The sequence below is a fragment of the Gilbertella persicaria genome, assembly GCF_025201335.1.
Source record: "Gilbertella persicaria strain CBS 190.32 chromosome Unknown B0P05scaffold_16, whole genome shotgun sequence".
NCBI lineage: Eukaryota > Fungi > Mucoromycota > Mucoromycetes > Mucorales > Choanephoraceae > Gilbertella > Gilbertella persicaria.
In genome coordinates, this window is record NW_026251977.1 from 393,514 (window position 1) to 416,276 (window position 22,763).

Genomic DNA, 22,763 nt, shown 5'->3' on the forward strand with positions numbered 1-22,763 from the left:
TAATGCATATGCTGTTTCGCATATCAAAGTTTGCAGCCTCAATTATACGTGCTATCTCTTACTGCCATCAGAAATTAGATCTGAGATTTAAGTGCGATACATGGCTTGTTATCGCTATCCAATCATCTTCCTAGAATCTCCTATGTCAGAATGGGTAAACCACTTGGGATTGACTCACAAGCAAATCTATTTGACATTGAGTTTTTTTGCATTTTTCAATTTCTCTTTTTCTTTTGTCTTTTTAATACAAAAAACTCCCCACTCTTTTTTACACTTTTTCTTTCTCTTCTCTACATTAAATCATGGCTTCAAGACTTCTCACAAGAGCAAAGCCTCTTACTACACATACTTTGTAAGTTTTATTTTTTTTGATATGCTGAGACTCATTTATATCTAGTCGCGATGCTGCCAAAGTTGCACCCATCGGTCTCCGATCTTATGCTTCTGATAACAAGAAACTGAACAAGTTTAGTTCTGTTATTACTCAACCCAAGAGTCAAGGTGCCTCTCAAGCCATGTGTAAGTTTATTTCCATGCAAAAGTAAATATCGTTGACACTGTAAATCATAGTGTATGCTACTGGTTTAACTGACGAAGATATGAATAAGGCCCAAGTCGGTATTTCTAGTGTGTAAGTTTATAAAAAGGTACAAAACCATGTCTTAACAAGTATGTTTTTCTTTTAGCTGGTACGAAGGTAATCCTTGTAACATGCACCTTTTGGATTTAGCTGGCGAAGTCAAGAAGGGTGTTAAGGAAGCTGGTCTTATTGGTTACCGCTTCAACACTATTGGTGTCAGTGATGGTATCTCCATGGGTACTCGTGGTATGAGTTTCTCTCTTCAGTCTAGAGATTTGATTGCTGACAGTATCGAAACTGTCATGGGTGGCCAATGGTACGACGCCAATATCTCTATTCCTGGTTGTGACAAGAACATGCCTGGTGTCTTAATGGCCATGGGTCGTGTAAACCGTCCTTCATTGATGGTCTATGGTGGTGCTATTCAGCCTGGTCAAGGCTGTGGTGGTGGCAAGTTAGATATTGTTTCTGCTTTCCAAGCTTATGGTGAGTATGTTGCAGGCTCCATTAATGAAGATCAACGTTACGATATCATTCGTCATGCTTGTCCTGGTCCCGGTGCTTGTGGTGGTAGTAAGTGATCTGAAATAACCCAAAAAAAAAGGCGCATACTAATCTATTTTAAAGTGTACACTGCTAACACAATGGCCTCTGCTGCTGAAGCTATGGGTATGACTTTGCCTTACTCCTCATCTACTCCTGCTACCTACCCTGAAAAGATTGCTGAATGTCATAATGCTGGTCATGCCATTCGCAACTTATTAGAAAAGGATATTAAGCCTCGCGATATCATGACTCGTGCTGCATTTGAAAACGCCATGGTTCTTACTATGGCTCTTGGTGGTAGTACCAACGTTGTTCTTCACTTGATTGCTATTGCAAAGAGTGTTGGTGTCAAGTTAACTTTGGATGATTTCCAAGTTGCCAGTGATAAGACACCCTTCTTGGCTGACTTGAAGCCCAGTGGTAAATATGTCATGGAAGATATTCATACTATCGGTGGTATTCCTGCTGTTCTCAAGTACTTGATGCAAGAAGGTCTTGTTGACGGTAATGTTTTGACTGTCACTGGTAAATCTCTTGAAGAGAACTTGCACTCTCTCCCTGGTCTTCCTCATGGCCAAGATATCATTCGTCCTCTCTCAAACCCCATCAAACCCTCTGGCCACTTGCAAGTTCTCCGCGGTAACTTGGCTCCTGAAGGTTCTGTTGCCAAAATTACTGGTAAAGAAGGTCTGCAATTCACTGGCAAGGCCCGTGTCTTTGACGGTGAAGAAAAGTTCATTACTGCTCTCGAAAATAATGAATTCAAGAAGGGTGAAAAGACAGTTGTTGTCATCAGAAATGAAGGTCCTAAGGGTGGTCCTGGTATGCGTGAAATGTTGAAACCTTCTTCAGCCATCATGGGTGCTGGTTTAGGTCAAGACGTTGCACTTTTGACTGATGGTCGTTTCTCTGGTGGATCTCACGGTTTCATCATTGGTCACGTTTGTCCTGAAGCTTATGTTGGTGGTCCTATTGGTTTAGTCAAGGATGGTGATGAAATCACTATTGACGCTGAATCTCGTGAAATGAACATGAATGTTTCTGACGAAGAACTTGCTGAACGTAAGAAGAACTTTGTTCCTCTTCCTCCTAAATATACCAGAGGTACTCTTGCTCGTTATGTCATGACTGTCAAGAGTGCTAGTGAAGGTGCTGTCACTGATGAATTATAATTATATTAAAATAAACTAAAAAAAAAGTTGTGTATTATATGAAAGATCAATTATGTTGTCGTCTGGTTTAGAAGAAAATAAACGTATGTTGCTGTACAAAAGAAGCTTCATACGATCTAATGCAAGTAGGATAGAGAAGAATCCAAATAATACAGTGCATAGTATGTAGGAATTGTGCCTAATTTAAACTTCCTAATTCAGCTTGCTGCTTGGCATAAAAGGAACACTCATGCTTTGCTAAAAATAAGCTTATTGTTCAACATCCTAAGCCTTTAAGCATATAATCTATTGAATCTTAATCAGCCATTTAATCCTTGGCATATCAATTCATTGTATTTGTGCTTGTATGCCTCGTGCAAAGAAAAAATAAATATAGATATTCATGCCAACTTTGATCTACAATTGTTATAAATAAATCAATAGATCAGAAACTTGTCTTTGCTATGCCTTGGACATGCTTCAATCTCCTCTTTCAGAGTTTTTAGTGTCTGTAGCTTTTTAGCCCCTGTGTTCATCTCAAATGCAATTTTTATGTATACGCTATATAATTCAAAGCAAAGAATGTTTTTCTGTTCGTACAGAAAAAGATCGTCTACAGAATTAAGGCGGCGACTAGAGAAATCGCTTGGCAACAACTAAACAAAAACAGAATCTCATCATTGGCTGCGTCTTGAGAAGACAAGATGCATTCAGAAATAACGTTTTTTTTTTTTTTGCCAAGATAATTTTAATTATACGTTTTTTTTTATTAAATCTTTCTTTTCTTCTTTTCTTTTCTCTTCTTTCTCTCCCTCCTTCTTTTTCTTTTTATTATGCAAACATCACTTGAAATGGATAACGAAATTTACTTTTGTCGTTGGACAAATTGTTCAGCGTCATTTGATGATCCAGAGCACCTTTATGTTCATTTAACAAATGACCACGTCGGCAGAAAATCAACCGGAAATCTCTGTCTCACTTGTCATTGGGAAAAATGCGATGTGAGCGTCATTAAAAGAGACCATATCACTAGCCACTTAAGAGTACATGTACCTTTAAAACCACACCGTTGTCAGGCAAGTTTATTTGATTATCTCTATCATTTTCTAACTCAACACCTAGTTTTGTAGTAAATCTTTTAAGCGCCCTCAAGATTTGAAAAAGCATGAAAAGATTCACAGCGAACAACATATTTCTTCGCTTCGATGCCACCATAGAGCACAGCATCATAACCACCATCCTTTGACACCACCTAATAGTCATCCAAGTAGAGATGTCTCACCTGTATTATCTGACCAACATCCTATCTCACCTCCATCAAGCACTTATTCTGACGACAATTGGATGTTCAATGGTGTCTCTCCATCACAGCCTACACCTTATGTTACACAGCCCATGGAGAACAGTTTTAGTCCTGATCATGTTATCAATGACTTATTTTTCCCTATGGACATGGATGCAAAATACGATGCAAATATTGAGAACAGTCTTAATCAGATTCAGCAATTGATGGACGCAGGTGCTATCACACAATCTAGCTTTAATTTGAATATCAATAATGAACAACAACTGTCTGATGTGAATGACTGGCTTACTCGTCTTTCCCATAGCATTGCTACCACCACTGCTCCTGTTGCAAACGCATATGCTCCATTGTCTAATTTTGCCCCTGTCGCACAAGAAAGTTATACGCAATATCCTGTTGTTCCTTCACAAGATAGAATGTACCCTACATCATGCGAAGAAAATGAACTTTATGTTCGATCCCAACCTATGCCTCAACCTGTTGTACCTAGTCAGAATATTGATGCATTTAATCCCAACTATCTTGCTTTCCATTCAAACCAAATGCCACCATATCCTCAACAAAGCTATAATGTAGGAGTAACAGGCCAACGCCAACATTATGCTGCTGTACCCGACGTATCAAACCACTATTTCCAACCCGAACTTAGAACAGCTATGAACTTTACCAAGGCACCACACAATGCTGAAACTGAAAAAGAAGAAAAGACAGATTCCTTTAAGCCAACTAAAACTGTCAATTATGATGAAAAGAAACAAATGGCTACTCTTATCAACAGTTTTTCAAGTGTTGATGGTCAACCCAAAAAACCACAAACAAAGCAAGAAGAGTTAGAAAGCACAGAAACATCGAAACCAGACATACTTGTTAGAGACTTGATAACAAGTGACCTTTCTAAGCTTTCTTTGAATGACACAAAACAAGCGGTTGAGAAAACAAAAGATACTTTATATCCCACAGTATCCATGGCTAATCAAAAACACTTATTGCTCCTAAAGAAGCTATCGACTTGGATGAACGAAAACTATCGTAAATCCCATACAATGCCTAATGCAGCCAAAATGGAAAAAGTAGTTCACGAATAAAGCCATTTGTCATTCTGAATATACCAAAATTAGAGAAAATGTAAAGTTGACTTTTAAAATTCATCACCACCCTTTATTGAGCTTGTGCATGAGTAGCGTAGTGCAAAAAAAAAAATTAAGACTATAAATTCGAGAATTATGTTTTGTTTACTTCTTCTTTTCTCCTTTGATTATGAACCCCGGTAAGCCTCAGGCTTCTCATTTCAATTCAGAAAGACTAATTTGATTAGACGCCCTTCCTCTTGCTGCAGCTGGTGTAGGTGGCTTATTAGCCAGCATGTATCTTGATGCTAAGTTCTTGCTAAGCAAAGACTTTCATCAAATTAGTGCTGGCGCTGTTGGTTTTTATTAGTAAGTATGGGAATCCTTATCTGCTCGATTCTTATTCTGCCAGTCAAAAAAAATGGACACACCAGGATAAACTTCACTACTATTTCCGATTCAAAGAGAAGGCTAAGGAAAATCCTAATGGGATATTTATTATATTTGAAGGAAAAGAATATACGTTCCGTCAGATTGAGAAGTGTAAATAGCAAAAACGGTTTTAAAAGATTTGTACTAATCATTCCTTTTATAGCTTCAAACCGTTTGGTAAGAATAAATTCTACAAAAAAATTAAACAGCATTATGTAATCATGATCTGTTTAGGCGCATTGGTTAATGGCCAATAATATAAAGAAGAATGGTAAGTAGGAATTGTGCTGTACAAGCGAGATTGATTTGTCTACAGATATTGTTTGCATGATGCATCAAAACCATCCTACTTTTTTTATTACGTTGTTGGCTATCAGTAAGATTGGTGCTGTTCCTTCGTTGATCAACACCAATTTGGCTGACGCCTCATTGCTTCATTGCATCAAGATAGCAGATACAAAAATGTTTATCTTTGATCCTGTTTATGAGGCTCAAGTAGCCAGTGTTTTGCAAGGATGCCAAGAAATGAATGTCAATTTGATTGCTTATGGTGAAGCTACAGAAGAAAGTGAATTTGGACCTCTTTCATTTGGTTCTGTACTTACACCTAGTGTGTTGTCACAGTTTTCAGATGCTGATACAAGCGAAAGGCCTCTTCGTGGTATCAAGTTCTCAGATCCTGCTTATTTGATCTACACTAGTGGTACGACTGGTATGCCTAAAGTAAGTTAGTTTTCTCAAAATCTTTATCTTTAATGTTTCTCTTCTTAGGCTGCTATCAGTCAACATTCTCGTGTTTGTTGTAAGTAGTTCTTATGTATATATAGACTTAATTAGCTCTTTTTTATGTAGTCGGCATGGTTATGTTTTCTCGCTGTGCCAACTTCAAAAAGGGAGACAGAGTGTATTGTGTCTTGCCCTTGTACCATAGTTCAGGATGTAAGTTATGCAAAACTTAACAGAAAGAGTGTACTGATTTTGATACTAGTGATTGTATCAGCATCTTCTACTTTGTTTGCTGGAGGTACCATTGTATTAGGTCGAAAATTCTCTGCAAAACGCTTTTGGAATGATTGCGTTGACTACAAAGTAGACAGTTTTACGGTAAGCATATACACGAGTCACACACGTATAACAAAAATATATAGTATATTGGTGAATTCTGTAGATATTTACTTAGTCAGCCACCTCATCCTGAAGAACGAAATCATAAAGTGAGAATGGTCTATGGTAATGGTATGAGACCTGATGTTTGGGAAAAGTTCAGAGAACGATTTGCTATCCCAATGATTTGCGAATTTTATGCAGCTACAGAAGGTAAAAAAAAAAAAAAAAAAAAAAAAAAGTGTTCAACTTGAGCAGAGCTAAGCTTTTCTATATAGCTCCTGCAGGTTTGTTCAATGTGAATACAGGTGAAATGGGTGCTGGTGCTATTGGTTTGCGTGGTAGACTTTTCAGAACACTTAGAAAAGAAGCTCAACTTATCAAGATTGATCCCATTACCGAAGAGCCCGCAAGAGATAAAAATGGTTTTTGTATTAAGGTTTGTAATTTTTATGGTTACTATAGCAATCTAACGGATTTAAATGCATTTAGTCTCCCTATGACGAACAAGGCGAATTGATTGTACGCATATCCACAGATGGTCCTATCCAATTTGATGGTTATTACAAGAACAAATCTGCTACTGACAAGAAGATTTTGACCAATGTTTTTGAAAAAGGCGATATGTAAGTTTATTGATAATTAGAAAATTGTAATAACTTACACAAACATTATTTAGGTATTTCCGTAGTGGCGACTTATTGAGACTAGATAGAGACGGTTACTATTACTTTGGTGATCGTATCGGTGATACTTTCCGTTGGAAATCTGAAAATGTAGCCACTACAGAAGTAGCTCAAGCATTAGGTAGCTATTCAGGAATCCATGAGGCCAATGTATACGGTGTACTTGTTCCTAACCATGATGGTCGTGCTGGTATGGCAGCTATTGTTTTGAAAGAAGGTACAACTATTGATTTCGGTGATCTTTACCAATACCTTCGCAAGAAGTTGCCTAAATACGCCATTCCCCTTTTCCTTCGTTTCGTGCCTGCTATGGAGATTACAGGCACATTTAAACAACAAAAGGTTGAGTTCCGTAATCAAGGTATTGACCTTTCAAAGATTCCTGAGTCTGAGCCTGTTTATTGGTTGAAGGGAGAGGTTTATGTTCCTTTTACGATTGAAGATTATGCAAAGGTGGACGTTGGTAAAGTCAAATTGTAATAAATTAAACTTTTTATTTTTGTTTTGATGCAAATCACATAATTTTTTTTTTATTTAATCGATCTTTTTTTGTTTGGTATGAGATAGATGTTCATGGCTAATCATTGTTTAATAAAGTGAAAAAAAAAAAAATAGTGTCATATCAGATTTTAGTTTTGCTTTTGAAATGGCAATAGATATCGTGACAACTAAATCATTAAAGTTTGTAGAGAAGTTGCGAAATGGCTTTGTTGGAAAGTGCTTTTTTGCCGATATTAAATCGTTGTAAACAGTTATCGCCAATACTTATGCTTAACATTTCAAATAATTAACTAATTATATATTTCTTGACAGGTATTGTCTTTAGCTTTTACTGATCTAAGGTGTCAAACAAAGCACCCTTTCTTTTTAACCACCATGCATAAATTGAAAAGTTTTTTTATGTCTGTTTATGTAAAGAATACGAACGAATGCGTTTTCTTTGTCTCATAGGTTAAGCGATAGATCCAACTTAAAGAAAAGGAGTGCTGTCAATCAAAGAAACCTCCTTTTCTCTTTTAGAAAGCGAACTCTTTAAATAGACCTTTGACAACGATTATCTTTTTTTTTCTATGTACAATTTGTAATAATGAATTTTTATTTTTTGCTTGTTAGTGTAGTCATTATTCAATCTTGTTTTGCTTTAGAAATACCCATTTTACGTGTACCTATAAAGAAATCATCTTCTCTAAAAAGATACAATCAATTTAGAGCACCTATCACACTAGCGGATTCACATTCTTATTACTCTATTGACGTTAAAATTGGTACGCCACCTCAAATAATTCCTGTACTTTTGGACACTGGAAGGTAAACTAAAAAAAAAGGAGGAAACCTTTATATTAATCTTTTTTTTTTTTTTCTAGTGCTGATTTATGGGTCAATGGAAAAGACTGTCCTTCCAAAGTCTGCAAATCAAAAAAATTCAATGAAAAGAAATCTACATCATTCAAAAAGACAAAGAGGCCCTTTGAGATTCAGTATGCGATAGGACATGCCGACGGATACCTTGCTCAAGATAAAGTTTCGATTAATCAGGCCACTACAAGGCTCCAAGAGTTTGGCTATGTGACAAATGTATATGATATTGAAGGCACAATTGGCACGTTAGGTCTAGGATTCCCTTCCCTGGCAAAAGCATATAAGGGTTACTCGCCTTTTCTTATAAGCCTTTATGACCAAGGAACCATTCAAAGACGTATGTTCTCTATATACCTCAACAACAAAAATACATTATCGGGTGAGATTATTTTTGGTGGTGTTGATAATCGAATGCATAAAGGTGACTTGCACTACATGTCAATTACAAAGAGCGGTACACATCAGGACAAAGGCTATGAGTTCTGGCAAGTACAAGGGCTGGGTATAGGAATACAAAAGAGGTTCAAGTCAAAGAACTTGTTTAGTATTGATCTACTAGAGAAATTACGGCTCCAACGAGGCTATATTCAAAAGCCAGTTTTTGATTACAAGTTTAAGAAGAATGAAAAGTCGGATTTTATTCTTGATACTGGCACTACATACACTTATTTACCGCAAAGTTTGACCGAACAGATTGTAGAGACAGCATTCAGGGCCTCTGATGTATCATACAACCAGGATAGTAAGCAATACAAAGTGTCATGCAGAAGGAGATATTATTTTGATACTATCATTCAGTTCAAAATGTCTCCCGGCTCGGTACGAGATTCTCAGCACATCGTTCTCAATCTTCCCCTCTCTGATCTGATTCGTCCAAAGGATGGAAATTCTACTACATCTGCTACATACTGTGTCTTTGGCATTGCCCCTATTATTAACTCTGAAAAGCCTTCTGTCATACTTGGTTTGAGCACTTTAAAAAATACTTACGCGGTGTTTGATATGGACAATGCAAGAGTAGGAATAGCTAGTACGAGAGAATCCAGGGCTTTTGTATCACGGGAAAGGGCTCAACAAACTCTGTTTAATGTTTTGAAATGATCTTCCTTATTTGTCAGGCTAACATCAAGGAGTAAGCATTCTTTCAAACAATCCTCCTCCTTTTTTTTTTTTTACTAACATCAAGGTTTGGCTGTGCTGCAATAGATGCAGAAAAAAGGAGGGGCTTTGTTTCCTAAATTAGAGAACAGGAAAAACACTTGGCACTCTTCTTTATAAGCCAATTTAAAATTGACCATTCCTGCCTAGAATTCTAATGTTAATAAAAGGAGAGTTTATTAAAGCGTGTAACCATGTGAAGTTGTTCTTTTTCTTTTGCTACAAAGGGCCTAAGTTCTATCCTCTATGCTATCATGAGTCGTAATTCGCGACAGTATCTACATGGATACTGTCTGCCTCAATTCATAATTTTGCCATTGGAGATTCGTAATACTCGGCCAGAGTGGAGACAATTGATTGAACTCGCTGAACCTCTTTTTGAGAAGCACCGTTATGAAGAGCACCATGAGCATGTCCCACAAGCTGCAATGGTACATTCTGAATCATCAAACCTGCTACAGTAACCAAACTAGTCTCTTTGGCATTAAGAACAGACGTTTCTCCCAATGTAGGACCATAGAGTTGGTAAAGAGCAGTCTGTGCTAAATCAGGATGTGAAGTATACATGTTTTTTATCACTTTCTCTGTATGACGATCATAAATGATCCCAAACAAGGATCTTCCTCTTTCTCTTTCATTTTGTACATCAGACCAAGAGTCTTCTTTTCTACATTTATTTGAATTAATTCTTCTTTGTCATACGATATGCATACCTCAAAGGCTTTTTTGGTAATAATTCTCTTACTGCTTCTGGAGTAACTTGTGCCAATTCATGCAATGTATTGATTGTCTACTTGCCCTGCGTCAGTATATAGACTTCATACATGTACGTTCTACTTTAGGGAAGCCAATAATAATATAGCTTTTCAAGATAGCTTCTCTTAACTTGAGTACAATTTGTGCTAATAAAGCATTCTTTTCCTTGTTTGGCTGATTGCATACTCTTGTCGAAAGAATCGAGTAGACGTGGGCAATGTCCTGGGGTTTGTTAACCGAGCTCATGACAACTGCCTATAAGGAAGTTTAATAAAAGCCTGGTTGCTATAGCAATAACGTACAGCAACAAGATACCATATATCGTTGAGCGCGTCTTTTTCGTATTCAATTTTTTCTAATATAGTTCTGATATCTGTCATATGAGCTATAGACCTGTTAGTACAATACAATACTAACATTTTCTTTACGTCTTCTTATGTCACGAAAAAACAATAAAGCAAAAAGGAAAAGCGTATAAATTTATTATAATTTGATTATATCGTTTGTGATACAATTGTTGTTGTTGTCCTTTTTTTTTTTGTGCACTTGCGGTAAAAAGTAGAAAAAAAAAAACTATCTCCTTCTTCTTTTCCTTTTTTTCTCTTATTTTTTTCCTCTCTATTGATTTTCCTTTTTTTTCTATGGACCAAGAAGAATATATCGATTTAGATAAAGTATTGGTAGACGATGAACTACGCTCTCTTGTCTCTACTTGTGAATACAATCACAAGTTTAGAATAAGCCTCAAGAGTATGGACGAACGAAAGACAGAACGTTTTAGACGGTCTCTTGTCACTCCACTCTCTAAATATAACACAGACTGGCGTACGACCACAAACAAAAGCCCAAATGATTCATGTGCTGAGAGTGTAGCTTTGTTTAAAAATTTAGCAAATAACAATGGTAAATTTTGTTCTTGCATATACAACCCATCTTATGAACCTTATAGAAGATCATATTGATTTTGTGTCTAGTGATCTTAAAGACTTTATGAGCTCTTATGATATGGACGATCTCTTGTCACGGCCGAATAGCCGAGTACCTGCCTTATCTCATCAAAAGGATGTGTTAACGAGGCAAGCAATTGGAAAAAATCATGTAACTTTCTCTAATGCTCGTATATAGCTCTCGCTTGAATAATCATAATCAAGCAACCACTTTACGTCACACCAACAATTCTCATATGGTTCCACATAAGTCTAGCATCATTAATCTCAGTGAAACAATCCCCCGCAAACATTCCTTCGATTCAGGACAACGTAAATTATCTTCACCTTCGATTCCAGTCATCTCTGACACGTCTGAAACGCAAGAGATCAACAATAATGCAAAAAATCAACAATTCCATCGCCTGCTTCATAAAAGGCGCAGTGTCGATTCAGATGCACTCAAAAAAATGAAGCAAGCTGATCGTGATACAAAACTTAAGAAGCCTATTGTTCTTGTTGATAAACAAAAGTCCATAAAACATGTTTCATCAACTGCTATTCCAACTCCTAAAGCCAATAGAAAAAGTCTTTTGCAACAATCAGACAAAAGGCGCTGGAGTAGTTATATACCAGATGACATGGATTTGAAAAAATCACCTCTTATTTCGCCTAAACAAGGACCCGTTAATACATCAAGACGAACAAACAATGAGACCTTGAATAGACAAAAGCCATTCAATAGTCATCTTGTGTCCCCTCAAGTTCGTATACAAAGAAAGTCGTTATCAGACGAAACGAGATATCAACCAAAAGATAGTTATTTATCAGAGAGTGCAGAACGTCATTTCATTAGCAATAATGATATACCTCAACGAGAAGAGAAGAAAAGAACGAATGATATTTTAGAGAAAACAGCTGTTGATCCAGCGCTAAGACGTGCGAACAGACTCAATGCACTTGCCACTGCCAATCGTCAGCGATTTTCCTTAGACCAACGTCGTCTTAGCCTAAATCGTCATTCTGGCCATTATGTTCGTCAGACAGAAAATGAGGAACAACCCTCTCGACGAACAAAACCAACGCCGTCAGAACCTCCTGCTATCATCACAAGTAATGGTGCTAGTTACCGTCTCATCAGCGACAATAAGCCATCTTATATGCCTGTTCCTGTGACACGGTATCGCAAGCACAGCAACGGCTCTAAATATGCAAGCGTCCCTGAAGACGAAGGTCTTTCATTTGATGCGCCTAATAAGGAAGTTCGCTTTTCCCATGCAAATGTCATTATTTCTCATCCTGACGATGTTCATATTGTGGCTTCTCGAAGTAGTGGTGGTTTATCGAATTCTACTGCATCTTCCTCGCATTCAGGTGATCTGTACTATGATCCTCCTACACCTCCTGTCAATAGAACCACCGCTATGGCGCAGAAGAGACGTTCTATGCCTATGGTGAATGTATCTCTCATTGATGAACAAGTGCGCAAGACAGAGCATCGCTATAGTAGCTACCTAGCCCGCACAAAAAAGAACGAAGAGGAAGAGGAAGAAGAAATGAATTTACAGCCAGAACCTCATTATATAAGATCGCGTGCCATTTCAACAGGGGAAGGCGAGGACTATGCTTTCCGAAAGAAACTTGGCGACCATAGTCTTCGTAGACCATCACAACGTGAAGAGTTAGTGACGGAAGGATACATTCCTCGTCGACGTGTTCTTTCAGAAGATAACAAAAGCCAAAGACGTGTCTCTATTGTCTCTTCAAATGATTCATCTCTTGTTAAGACAGCGCCTATTCAAAGAGAATATGAACGAAGCATAGTAAGTCATCTTGTAAATGTATCATGACATTGATCTCTTGTTTAGCCACAGTATCGACACACAGTAGAAGATCCACCTAGACGTCTGCAACGTGGGACGAGTACTGAGAATGTCACAGAGTCTGCAAGAAAAGTTTTAGCTTTTGTTCAGCAACGCAGGAATCTTAAACATGCAAATCAACAAGCGATCTTAAACAGACGCAGTCTCAACCTTTAGTTCTCTTTCTCAGAGAATACTATTTTTGCATTGTATAAACAAGACATTCATCCTTAGGTTTGGTGTACGCAATTGATGGATAAATTAAAAAAAAGTTTATTTGTATACATCATACTTGTACAAAAAAGAAATAATAAAATTGCATTCATATATAATCATATTTGTTAAGGAGAAGCATCATACGGGATTACTATAGATACCCGGTAGTATATTGCTCAAGGGTAGAAATGGTATTACGTTTTCAAATAACACATGAAAGATGCAATTGAGTGTTGAATTGAAGAAGCTGTTTCCTTTTCCTTTCGCAACTTTACCATATAAAGCTAAAGCACAGTCTGATGTACAGCACAAATAATTACACAGCATATCGAAGGGCAGATCGGATTATAGGTACACGGACCAGCATATTCTGACATTTCTTGAATACCCTGATCCCATGTTCTAGACACAAAAATACGAAACGGAGTATTTCTTCAGTTGAAATCACGAACCACTTTGTGATTTCAAGCAAAGAAAATATCAATGCTATATGTATTTTTTATCGCTATATGCAATTGCTTGTTTCTCTCATTAAAAAAAGAAGACAAATGTTTATGTTGTAGATCAGATAAGACTAAATGAGTAAAAGATTTTTGTAACAAAAATTCTAATATATAATTATGTCTACAGAAAAAAAAATTTTTTTTCTTTCAGTACTAGTATTAAGCTGTTGTCAAAAAGTTGTCTTAGTCATTCTCAATTACTACAAAGAAAAAAAGAAAAGGCTCAATAGCCGTTCATTATCTCAGAATAAATTGTCCAAATCTAATTATAAAAATTATATCAGATTGACTTTCTGATCAAATATAATTGGCCATGTTCCTTTTGCTTGTGAAGAAAAAGAAAAAGGATTTTGATAAATAGAGTCTGAATGATAATCAACGCTTACTTTGAATCAATAAATATATAGTTTGAGTTTTGACTTATACATTTTTATGACATGTGAAAAGCTTATTTCGAAAACAGTTTTTTGATATACTTTTGATAATAAAAAAAAAAAGAAAAACGCGCTTTTAGAGAAAGAAATCTCCATGGCATTAATCCATACTTGAAGCCGCGTTTCCTGTTAGCCGACATTCATAACAGAAAAAAAAGAGAACCTCCTCGATCCTATCAATTTAAATTCAACGTGTTGAACAATAAAAAGATTGTCGTGCACAACTGGGAAGGGTAGAAGCTTAGTGGATATGTCTTGGAGAAATTTATAAGACTCTGAGACAAGGCAAATCAAACAAGCGAAGACGATCAGGGGAAGTTTACTGCACCTGTGCACGGAACTTGAATTATTCTCGGCAAGCTACAAGTATAAAAAGAAGTAATTAATAGATCTGTTAATCAGGTTATTTCTCTCTTTTATTATCGTTTGCTGCAGGATCAGCCTCATTATCACTTAGACATATTCCTTTCGCTGTGCGATCAACGTTAGATATCATTTTTAGAAAATATGCGTTTTACATCTCTAGTTACCATCACTGCCTTTTATTTTGCTGGACTCATTCAGGCACTTCCTATTCAGTCCCGTGATATCTCTTCTCTTAATGGTGCTACCTATACTGCTCGTAACTCGGATGGCTCTTGTCAATCTGCTGGTCAAGTCCTTGCATCTGTGAAATTGATGAAAGCAAGTGGTATCAGTAACATCCGTACTTACGCTCAAGAATGTAATCAACTTCCCAATATTCTGAATGCTATTGAATCTGTAGGTGGAGGCATGACTGTATTGGCTGCTGTCTGGATTGATGGCACTTCCAACGACGATAAGGAAATCAGCACACTTAAATCTGTTTTGAGCAGTACATCTAACCTTGGTGCTATTCGTGGTATTTTAGTGGGTAATGAAGTCTTATTCAATGGCATCATGTCTTCTTCTGAATTAGTCAACAAGGTGAACAAGGTTAAGGCAATTGCCAAGGGCATTCAAGTTGGCTCTGTTGAAGTCGACTCTACTTATTCTTCTGATCTCGTATCTGCCTCTGAAATTGTTTGTGCTAATATCCATCCTTATTTCTCTTCTGTCAGTATTAATGATGCGTTGGATAACGTGTCCACTCGATACAATAATTTTAAAAAGATTGCTCATGGTAAACAAGTCTATATCACTGAAACTGGCTGGCCCAGTAGTGGCTCACCCTCTGGTGATGCTGTTCCTAGTCTTGCTAATACACAAAAGTTTGCTGCTGCTATATCTGGAAGCTCTCTTCCCTATTACTTTTTCGAATGGCAAGATTCTAACTGGAAGTCCTCTGGTGTTGAGTCTCATTTTGGTCTTTTGTATGCTAATGGCAAAACCAAGTTTTCTATTTAATTTTGTAAAACACAATAAAGCATTTAAATTTGAAGTATAGAGAAAAGCAATTGAATAGGATATCATATGAAAATACCTTTCTTGAAAGAAAAACTCTAGACCTTATTGAACGAATACAATAGTACATTACAAAAAGTAGATCATATTAACTATAAATAATACTTACATTACTTTTGTACAACACTTGTACTATCTTGTTGGTTTGGCAAAATGATAAAAAAATCTTACTTTGTTCCATGATCCCTCTCTCTTCTTTTTCTTTACCAAAATATTGATCTCCTATACTTAAAAACCCAAAGAAATGCATTTTCTGTTTATCCAAAAATCATTGTTGAGTTTGATCGCTCTTTCTTACTGCTTGGTTTATGCACAACTTGGTCCAGTTGTACTTTCTCCAGCGCAAAATGGCACTATCCCCGCAGGTGGAAAGATAGACATTGTATATCAATATCAAAATATTGGCACAGGTAATTACTCTGTAGACATTCAATTGTGGCAAGATGGAGCAGTATCCATTCCTATTTCAGATGTAGCCAAGAATCATGAAATCAAACCAGGAAATTCAACTGGTGCGAAAGTCAATTTCTACCTGAACGATACATTTACTTGGAATGTGCCTCATGGCCTTAATAGTACTTTTTGGCTCACGGTGACTGAGTCAGCTCAAACTTCATTCTATAAAAAAGGTGTGTCTCTTCGATCTCGTCCAGTAATGCTTCATACAAGTGCTGGATCTGTGGTTTCCAGTCCTGTTTCTATCGTTGTTTTGCTTGGTATCTCATGGATAGGTATAATGCTTTCTTAGTTTAATAGTAATAAAAAAAAAGTCTAATATAGATGGCTATCGTTAAACAAGGCATAGTTGCTTTCTTATTTTATTTTCTTTCTAATGATACTTCTAAAGATTCATTTTAACCCAATAGATCAGCAAAGACACTATAAAAACCATGGATTAGATATCATAAATGAAGTGATGTTACATACTCTTTCTTTTCTGGCTTCTTTGCAGGCGCAGCATTATCGGAGGAAAAGAATTGACTTCCTTGAGGTTGTTGAGGTTGTTGTTGAGGTTGAACGGGAGTAGCAAATGAACCCCACACATTATTATTAGCATAAGGTTGTTGAGCAAACTGTTGTTGAGCAAATTGTTGTTGAGAGTATTGTGGTTGTTGGGGAGCACTAAAGTTTAAACCTGCCATTTGGTTTTGGAAATTTCCGCCACCAAAAAACTGCTGTTGTTGCTGTTGCTGAGGAGAAGGAGATGCAGCTGACATATTATTGTATAATGAAAGAATAGAGGACTTGAAGTCATTTAGTTTTTTATCTTGACTCTGTTGTTGAGGGGGGCTACTGTAGTAACAGGAGCAGCAGTAGCAACAGGCGTACTATCAAAAAAGAAATCAGCACCTTGAAGTTGAGCAGTAGCAGACTGTTTGGCTGTTTGATGGCCAGTAACAGGGGAAGCAGAAGGAGAGCCTAGAAATGCATCCAAGTTGGCAAATTCTGATTGCTTAGGTTTCTCTTGCTTTTGAATTGCAGGAGACTGACGCACAGAAGAAGTAGTTGATGAAGGAGAAGAGACCTAAATACACACACATATATATATTTAAATATTAATTAAATATGCAGACGTGTAATTCGTGCTTACTTGAGTGACACTGTCTTCATCGCCGCCCAATGTACTGGGATCAGGGATAGGTCCCTTCATGGCCCATCGCTTTTGCTCGTATTTAGCACGAATCCACATTTCCATGTTGCCTTCTGGAGGCTTCTTGTCTCTCAAATTAGCCTCCCAATATCTATGACAGACTCAGTAAAGTCCCCCCCCTTTATGTTGTTATCTAGACTTACTTGTTGGCACGCTCGTTTCCCCAACGAACCATATTCTCTACTTGGTCTTGAACCCAAGTATCCAAGTCAACAGACTTGACTAATGTATGCATAAGTTATTATCGATCGACTATCATGTTGCTTACCTTTACTAATATGAACACCGAGAGAACGATGAATACCAGAGCAACGAATACAGACAAAGATGCCCAAGTTCCAAGAGGCCCAGCGAGCATCTGAATGAAAAGATGAGAATAAGATGACAACTCTTCCTTTTTTTTTGGTTTACCTTTCTTTTTGCAATCAGCACAATATTTATTAGGTGTCTTTTGTAAAAGGGCCTTTAGTATTTTGGCGTGCTTTTCGTTAGTAGCTTTGTCTGCAGTTCTAGCGTGACGAGTAGACATGATATTAAGAGGGAAAAATAGGTTAAAATTCCAATTCTAATTTCAGCATAAAAGACATTTTTTTTTTTTTATTTGATTATTCACAACTACCATATTATCTAACAGTTCTTTAATGCCAAATGGGTGCTTATGTACGAAAACAAAGAAAGAATAAAAAAAGAGAGGAGGAAGTTCAGGGTATTAAACAAGATATGATACAAATAAATTCAATAAATAAGAAGACGGCTATTTCTTTGCAGTCCACCACTTGCTCAATTTTTCGCCAACATAGCGACCTGTTTTGACAGAGCCAGCAGTAAAGATACCCTTAATACTTTGAGTGATGGCTGTTCTAGCAATAATCTCTGTAAGACCTGTGGTAATAAACATTAGTCATCGCCTTTTTTTTTTTTGAGTGTCCACTTACTCTTTTCAATATATGCATTTAATGCTTCAGATTGAGCCACTTGCTCATACAGAGTAGTCTTATCTTCTGGGACAGCAATGTTGTTTCTAGCAGCATGTTGCATATGTTGGCTAATCACTTTATCATACAAGGTCTTGGGGAGTTTTTTGACCATCAAACCACGGAATCTGGGATTATCACTTTGTTGAAGTCTACCATCATTCAAGATGGCTACATTAGGCAAATCATCCAACAAGCCAAAATAGAGTCTATGAAAGTTTTCCATTTGCGAACTGACAATGTTTCTTACTTTGTTGGGATTTTCACCAACAATCATTCTGAAGTCACCCTTATAGCTAATACCAGCAATACGAATAAAGAGCTCTTCTTCAGTGAATGTTTCTGGTAATGTCAAGAGAGCCACACGAACAGCTTCTGTCAAGTTGACTTGATTAGCCAGACGAACACGAGGATCATCGCGCAAAATTTTGACAGGTTTATGCATACGACCGGCCAAATAAAGTGTTTCCCAATCAATCAAATCCTTACACAGCTTATCGATTGACACAACACCGTATTTGATATTCATGCCATTCACTTCAACGTAGGGGTTAAAGTAGACGCCTGCACCTACTTTTTCTTGCAAAAAGCTAACTGCACTGGAACCGAGTCGGCGCATACCAGAATAATGATGAGGGTTTTGCTGAATATTCAAGTCGTGCCAGTGACCTGGATGACTGACACCAAAAATAAAGTCAACCATAGGCTTCTTTTGATCATCGTATCCTGCTTGACGGAAGACACCACTGCCATAAGCAACAGCGTATCTTACAGGGGCATTAAAAGTAGAAACAACTGCCTTGAGCTGTTGCTTTAGTTCTTCATTGATACTAATGTATTGATTTGTACCAAAATCAGGAGAGTCTGGAATGTTTGTAGGGTGAAATTGATGCTGACGCAAACGTTCAAGCTTGACACGAGTTTCATCTGAGAACAGGTTTTTCTTGATGGGCTTTGTTTCCTTTTCTGTCTTTTTTTGCATGGAAGGTGGAAGAGACATGTCAGAGTTATAGTTGTTTGTTTCCAAAGACATGCTGCGTATCAACATGTTACGTTGAGGGAGTCTAGTAGTTCTAGTAAGAGTAGTCTATATATTTACATTAACTCTTGTTTTATTTCTCTTTGTATGAGGATATTCACCTTGAGCATCATCATTATTTATATAAAAAAATAGAAATAGAAAAGAAAAGAAAAGAGTTAATTAACACCGAGGGTTGATATTTATACAGTATATGACTGTCCTTTTTTTCTATTTCGAGATCCACTCTTTCCGAAAGCGTGAATTCAATTTAAGTGTGTGTGTGTGTATCTATACTTGAGTCTTGTTTGATTGGTTACTGGAGATTAAAAATGCTTTCTCTTTTGGCAAACAAAAGGGAGAAATACCTTTTTTCATTTTTTTCTCTCTCTTTTGACGATGGTCAACAGTACAAACACTGCAGTCAATAACAGTGGTTTTACGAGCTTCTGGAAGCTAAAATGGAGAACTTCTAGAGACCCAAAACTGAACATTAAACAACGACTTCCAAACTCTGTAGACGATATCGAGAGAGACTGGGTTAGACATAGTGCACTAAAATTGGCTTTTGAGGGGTAAAGTCGAGTATTGTGTTATTTTTCGAATACTCATACCATATTAGTGATTTTAAGGCACCTATTCAGCGATTGCTTCAAGCGGGTGGGAGCGAAGTATTAGACGTTGGGTAAGAGCAAAAAAAAAAAAAAAAAAAAAAAGTTTGGTAAATTAATTCTTTCTCAGATGCGGTGCAGGATTTTGGACAAATGTAAGTGTCTATGTGAATGGATTATTTGTTGATGTTTGTAGGACATGGCTGCACAATTTCCAATTTCTTATTTTACTGGTATTGATATCGATAAAAATGTACTACCAACAAGGTAATCCAAGTGGATAACTAGTATATATATATATATATTCATACTCTCTTTTAGCCCACTTAGCAAAAATGTATTGTATCAACGTATTGATTTGATCGAACTACCTTTACCTTATGAAGATGCTACTTATGACTATATATTTATTCGTTCCATGGTAGACACGCTTCCTGATAGTTTATGGGATGATATCTTGAAAGAACTAGTGCGAGTCATGAAAAAAGGAGCCTACATAGAGTGTGTAGAAGCTTATGATAACCTATTTGATACCGGGCCTGCCATGGCCACCTTAAATCAACTCGTACAGTACAGTGTACAACAAGCACCTCAATCACCTACTATTTATTCATACAACAATAACCGTAATTCAACTATCTCTATATTATCATCCGCATCCGCATCTACTATTACTACGACTACCACAGCAAGCACAACAGTAGCGCCTGCATCTAATCCTTGGCCTAATAGAATAGCCAGCTTGAGCCAATTGACAGGTATGCAGATACATCATACACATACACCTGTCGGACTCTATGGTGGCCCTATTGGCGCATTATTGTTAGAGTATTGGGAGAGAATCATAAAGAGTCTTAGAAGAGAATGGATCACAAGCAAACTGATTGCAGAAGACGAATTAGAAAGGACAATAGAAACCATGAGGGATGAAGTAAATGAATACAACACATACATGTCCTGGTATTCTGTTGTTGCTCAAAAGAAAGGTTACAATGGTCCTACTATTCAATTTGATGATGTGGATGACTTTGATACTGTTCATACTACTATATATTAATAATAAAGCTAAACTAAAAACCACCAAGGGCGTCAGCACCAGACTTGACAGCATCTGCCAGTCCACGAGAGATAATTAAACGTTGGATCTGTGCAGTGCCTTCATAGATTTGGAAAATTTTGGCATCACGCATCAATTTTTCGACAGGGTAATCTGTATTGAAACCATTACCTCCAAAGATTTGAACAGCATCAGTGGCACATTTGTTGGCTACATCACCTGCATAAGCTTTAGCAATACTAGCATGCCATGTGTTTCGCTCGCCGTGATCACGCATAAAGGCAGAGCGATAGACCATCATTCGAGCACTTTCAATACCGATAGCCATGTCTGCCAACATGAATGAAACAGCTTGATGATTAAAAATGGGTTTGCCCATAGTCTTGCGTTCTAAAGAATAGCGTGTTGCTTCTTCCAAAGCACGTCGAGCGAGACCCACAGCACCAGAAGCAACAAGAGGACGAGTGATATCAAATGCTTTCATGGCAATCTTGAACCCTTGGCCTTCAGAACCCAAGACATTTTCAGCTGGAACAACTACATCTTCAAAGGTAACACCACGAGTATCCGAGGCTCGTTGACCCATATTGATTTCTTTACGGCCCAATGTAATACCAGGCGTATCGGCATCTACAATAAAACCAGTGAATGCATTACCAGCATTTGCATTAGCATCTGTTCTTGCAAGCACAAAGAACCAATTGGCATGACCTGCATTTGTGATCCACATTTTTTGTCCATTCAACACCCAATTACCATCGGATTTCTTTACGGCAGATGTAGATAAACCAGCCACATCAGAACCGGCACCAGGCTCAGTTACGCCATAAGAAGCCATTAGGGGTGCTTCCGTCATACGCCCTAAATACTTTGCCTTTTGAGCATCACTACCCGCAACCACAAGAGGCGCTTCAGCAAGATTATTGGCTTCAATAGCCGTCTGGATACCTGTGCAACCAAAAGCCAATTCTTCAGAAATAATAGCGCTATCCAAGACACCCAGATTCATGCCGCCATATTTGGCATCAACGTGGGTGTTGACCAAACCTAGTTCCCATGCTTTCTTGATAATCTCTGTAGGGTATTTTCCTGTTCGGTCGTGCTCAGCAGCTACTGGGATGATTTCTTCGCGTGTAAATTTGCGAGCCATTTGTTGAATTGATTTCTGCTCTTCCGTCAAGGTAAAACTCATGCCTAAAGGCGCAGCTTCAGCAGAGTAATAACGTACACAGGGACGTACAATTTTAGCAACAGAACGTAGCATGTTGATAGGAAAATAAGAAAAAGAAAAGGAGGTGAGAGGAGGCATGTTTCTTTATATACACAACTCCGCATTCATGTGAAAAGCATATAGGCATGTGATCATCCTTTATGTATTGTTTGAGTTGTGAAGATATGTCACTATATAAACGAGTGTTACTTTAAAAAGTAATGCCTGTATTTGTCGAGGCGCTTTTTTTATTATCACTTTCAAAATTACACAACACCTTGCTTCTCTCCTGAGTCTATTTTCAAGAAACATGCGCAAGGTTTTCATACTTGGGTAAAGATAAACTGAGAGAAAACGATTGCCCATAGAAAAAGTTTAAACTGCGCTTGCAAAACATTCGAACTGCAAACTTAGAGAGGTTCTTTATTCAAGCCGACTTGTAGCTTTGAGTCAGAGTATCGACATAATCTACAAAGATAGTCCAAACAGACACTGTTGTAAGCTTCAGCTATTTTCAAAATCAAAGTTTTGTCCTTCAACGGCTTCTCTCTTTCTACCTTGTCTTTAACCACAGACTGAAATTGCTCAATAGGATTAAGCTCAGAGGAATATAGTGGAAGGTACACACATCCATATCCTTGACTGACAATCAGCTTTTCAATCTGGTCCGAGACGTGCATAGGAGCATTATCCATAACAAGATAATGACTTTTGAACTGCTCATGTTGATC

At 37.4% G+C, this 22,763-nt stretch overlaps 12 protein-coding genes across 12 annotated transcripts; 8 read left to right on the forward strand and 4 right to left on the reverse strand.

Annotated features, from left to right (window-relative positions):
- The first annotated feature begins 216 nt into the window (after positions 1-216).
- On the forward strand, positions 217-2,348 carry B0P05DRAFT_538852 (dihydroxy-acid dehydratase). The gene is made up of 5 exons (XM_051577886.1): positions 217-352; positions 398-519; positions 571-631; positions 687-1,153; positions 1,208-2,348. The coding sequence occupies exons 1-5, from the start codon at positions 303-305 to the stop codon at positions 2,296-2,298; spliced, it is 1,791 nt and encodes a 596-aa protein (XP_051435743.1). The 5' UTR covers positions 217-302; the 3' UTR covers positions 2,299-2,348.
- A 688-nt stretch (positions 2,349-3,036) lies between these two features.
- B0P05DRAFT_538853 (uncharacterized protein) lies at positions 3,037-4,697 on the forward strand. Its single transcript, XM_051577887.1, has 2 exons — positions 3,037-3,353; positions 3,400-4,697. The coding sequence occupies exons 1-2, from the start codon at positions 3,111-3,113 to the stop codon at positions 4,666-4,668; spliced, it is 1,512 nt and encodes a 503-aa protein (XP_051435744.1). The 5' UTR covers positions 3,037-3,110; the 3' UTR covers positions 4,669-4,697.
- A 48-nt stretch (positions 4,698-4,745) lies between these two features.
- On the forward strand, positions 4,746-7,394 carry B0P05DRAFT_538856 (uncharacterized protein). The gene is made up of 12 exons (XM_051577888.1): positions 4,746-5,019; positions 5,063-5,193; positions 5,246-5,259; positions 5,317-5,353; positions 5,399-5,805; positions 5,854-5,884; positions 5,935-6,021; positions 6,071-6,186; positions 6,231-6,399; positions 6,465-6,625; positions 6,679-6,812; positions 6,866-7,394. The coding sequence occupies exons 1-12, from the start codon at positions 4,946-4,948 to the stop codon at positions 7,350-7,352; spliced, it is 1,848 nt and encodes a 615-aa protein (XP_051435745.1). The 5' UTR covers positions 4,746-4,945; the 3' UTR covers positions 7,353-7,394.
- A 565-nt stretch (positions 7,395-7,959) lies between these two features.
- B0P05DRAFT_571041 (aspartic peptidase domain-containing protein) lies at positions 7,960-9,332 on the forward strand (the record flags this gene model as incomplete). Its single annotated transcript, XM_051581354.1, has 2 exons — positions 7,960-8,180; positions 8,237-9,332. 2 exons carry the CDS (start codon positions 7,960-7,962, stop codon positions 9,330-9,332), a joined length of 1,317 nt encoding a protein of 438 aa, XP_051435746.1.
- Positions 9,333-9,514: 182 nt separating this feature from the next.
- On the reverse strand, positions 9,515-10,692 carry B0P05DRAFT_67852 (AhpD-like protein). Its single transcript, XM_051583830.1, has 5 exons — positions 10,574-10,692; positions 10,461-10,530; positions 10,227-10,367; positions 10,103-10,179; positions 9,515-10,056 (listed from the first exon to the last, which is right to left on the reverse strand). Exons 2-5 carry the CDS (start codon positions 10,461-10,463, stop codon positions 9,693-9,695), a joined length of 585 nt encoding a protein of 194 aa, XP_051435747.1. The 5' UTR covers positions 10,464-10,530; positions 10,574-10,692; the 3' UTR covers positions 9,515-9,692.
- B0P05DRAFT_67866 (uncharacterized protein) lies at positions 10,686-12,079 on the forward strand. The gene is made up of 4 exons (XM_051583831.1): positions 10,686-11,048; positions 11,098-11,221; positions 11,271-11,835; positions 11,892-12,079. Exons 1-4 carry the CDS (start codon positions 10,787-10,789, stop codon positions 11,925-11,927), a joined length of 987 nt encoding a protein of 328 aa, XP_051435748.1. The 5' UTR covers positions 10,686-10,786; the 3' UTR covers positions 11,928-12,079.
- A 2,413-nt stretch (positions 12,080-14,492) lies between these two features.
- Positions 14,493-15,555, forward strand: B0P05DRAFT_538882 (glycoside hydrolase superfamily). The gene has a single exon (XM_051577889.1). The coding sequence runs from the start codon at positions 14,594-14,596 to the stop codon at positions 15,452-15,454; it is 861 nt and encodes a 286-aa protein (XP_051435749.1). The 5' UTR covers positions 14,493-14,593; the 3' UTR covers positions 15,455-15,555.
- Positions 15,556-15,699: 144 nt separating this feature from the next.
- B0P05DRAFT_538883 (uncharacterized protein) lies at positions 15,700-16,289 on the forward strand. The gene has a single exon (XM_051577890.1). The coding sequence runs from the start codon at positions 15,756-15,758 to the stop codon at positions 16,257-16,259; it is 504 nt and encodes a 167-aa protein (XP_051435750.1). The 5' UTR covers positions 15,700-15,755; the 3' UTR covers positions 16,260-16,289.
- B0P05DRAFT_603533 (uncharacterized protein) lies at positions 16,290-17,734 on the reverse strand. Its single transcript, XM_051583298.1, has 7 exons — positions 17,574-17,734; positions 17,431-17,520; positions 17,306-17,384; positions 17,103-17,253; positions 16,806-17,036; positions 16,439-16,785; positions 16,290-16,390 (listed from the first exon to the last, which is right to left on the reverse strand). Exons 1-7 carry the CDS (start codon positions 17,689-17,691, stop codon positions 16,366-16,368), a joined length of 1,041 nt encoding a protein of 346 aa, XP_051435751.1. The 5' UTR covers positions 17,692-17,734; the 3' UTR covers positions 16,290-16,365.
- Positions 17,735-17,916: 182 nt separating this feature from the next.
- Positions 17,917-18,839, reverse strand: B0P05DRAFT_578916 (mitochondrial matrix Mmp37; the record flags this gene model as incomplete). The annotated part of the gene is made up of 2 exons (XM_051581890.1): positions 17,917-18,044; positions 18,098-18,839. The coding sequence occupies 2 exons, from the start codon at positions 18,837-18,839 to the stop codon at positions 17,917-17,919; spliced, it is 870 nt and encodes a 289-aa protein (XP_051435752.1).
- A 714-nt stretch (positions 18,840-19,553) lies between these two features.
- Positions 19,554-20,822, forward strand: B0P05DRAFT_586509 (S-adenosyl-L-methionine-dependent methyltransferase; the record flags this gene model as incomplete). Its single annotated transcript, XM_051582518.1, has 5 exons — positions 19,554-19,729; positions 19,777-19,839; positions 19,896-19,920; positions 19,962-20,032; positions 20,087-20,822. 5 exons carry the CDS (start codon positions 19,554-19,556, stop codon positions 20,820-20,822), a joined length of 1,071 nt encoding a protein of 356 aa, XP_051435753.1.
- A 13-nt stretch (positions 20,823-20,835) lies between these two features.
- Positions 20,836-22,014, reverse strand: B0P05DRAFT_468359 (acyl-CoA dehydrogenase/oxidase; the record flags this gene model as incomplete). The annotated part of the gene is made up of 1 exon (XM_051574429.1): positions 20,836-22,014. One exon carries the CDS (start codon positions 22,012-22,014, stop codon positions 20,836-20,838), a length of 1,179 nt encoding a protein of 392 aa, XP_051435754.1.
- Between the last annotated feature and the right edge of the window lie 749 nt (positions 22,015-22,763).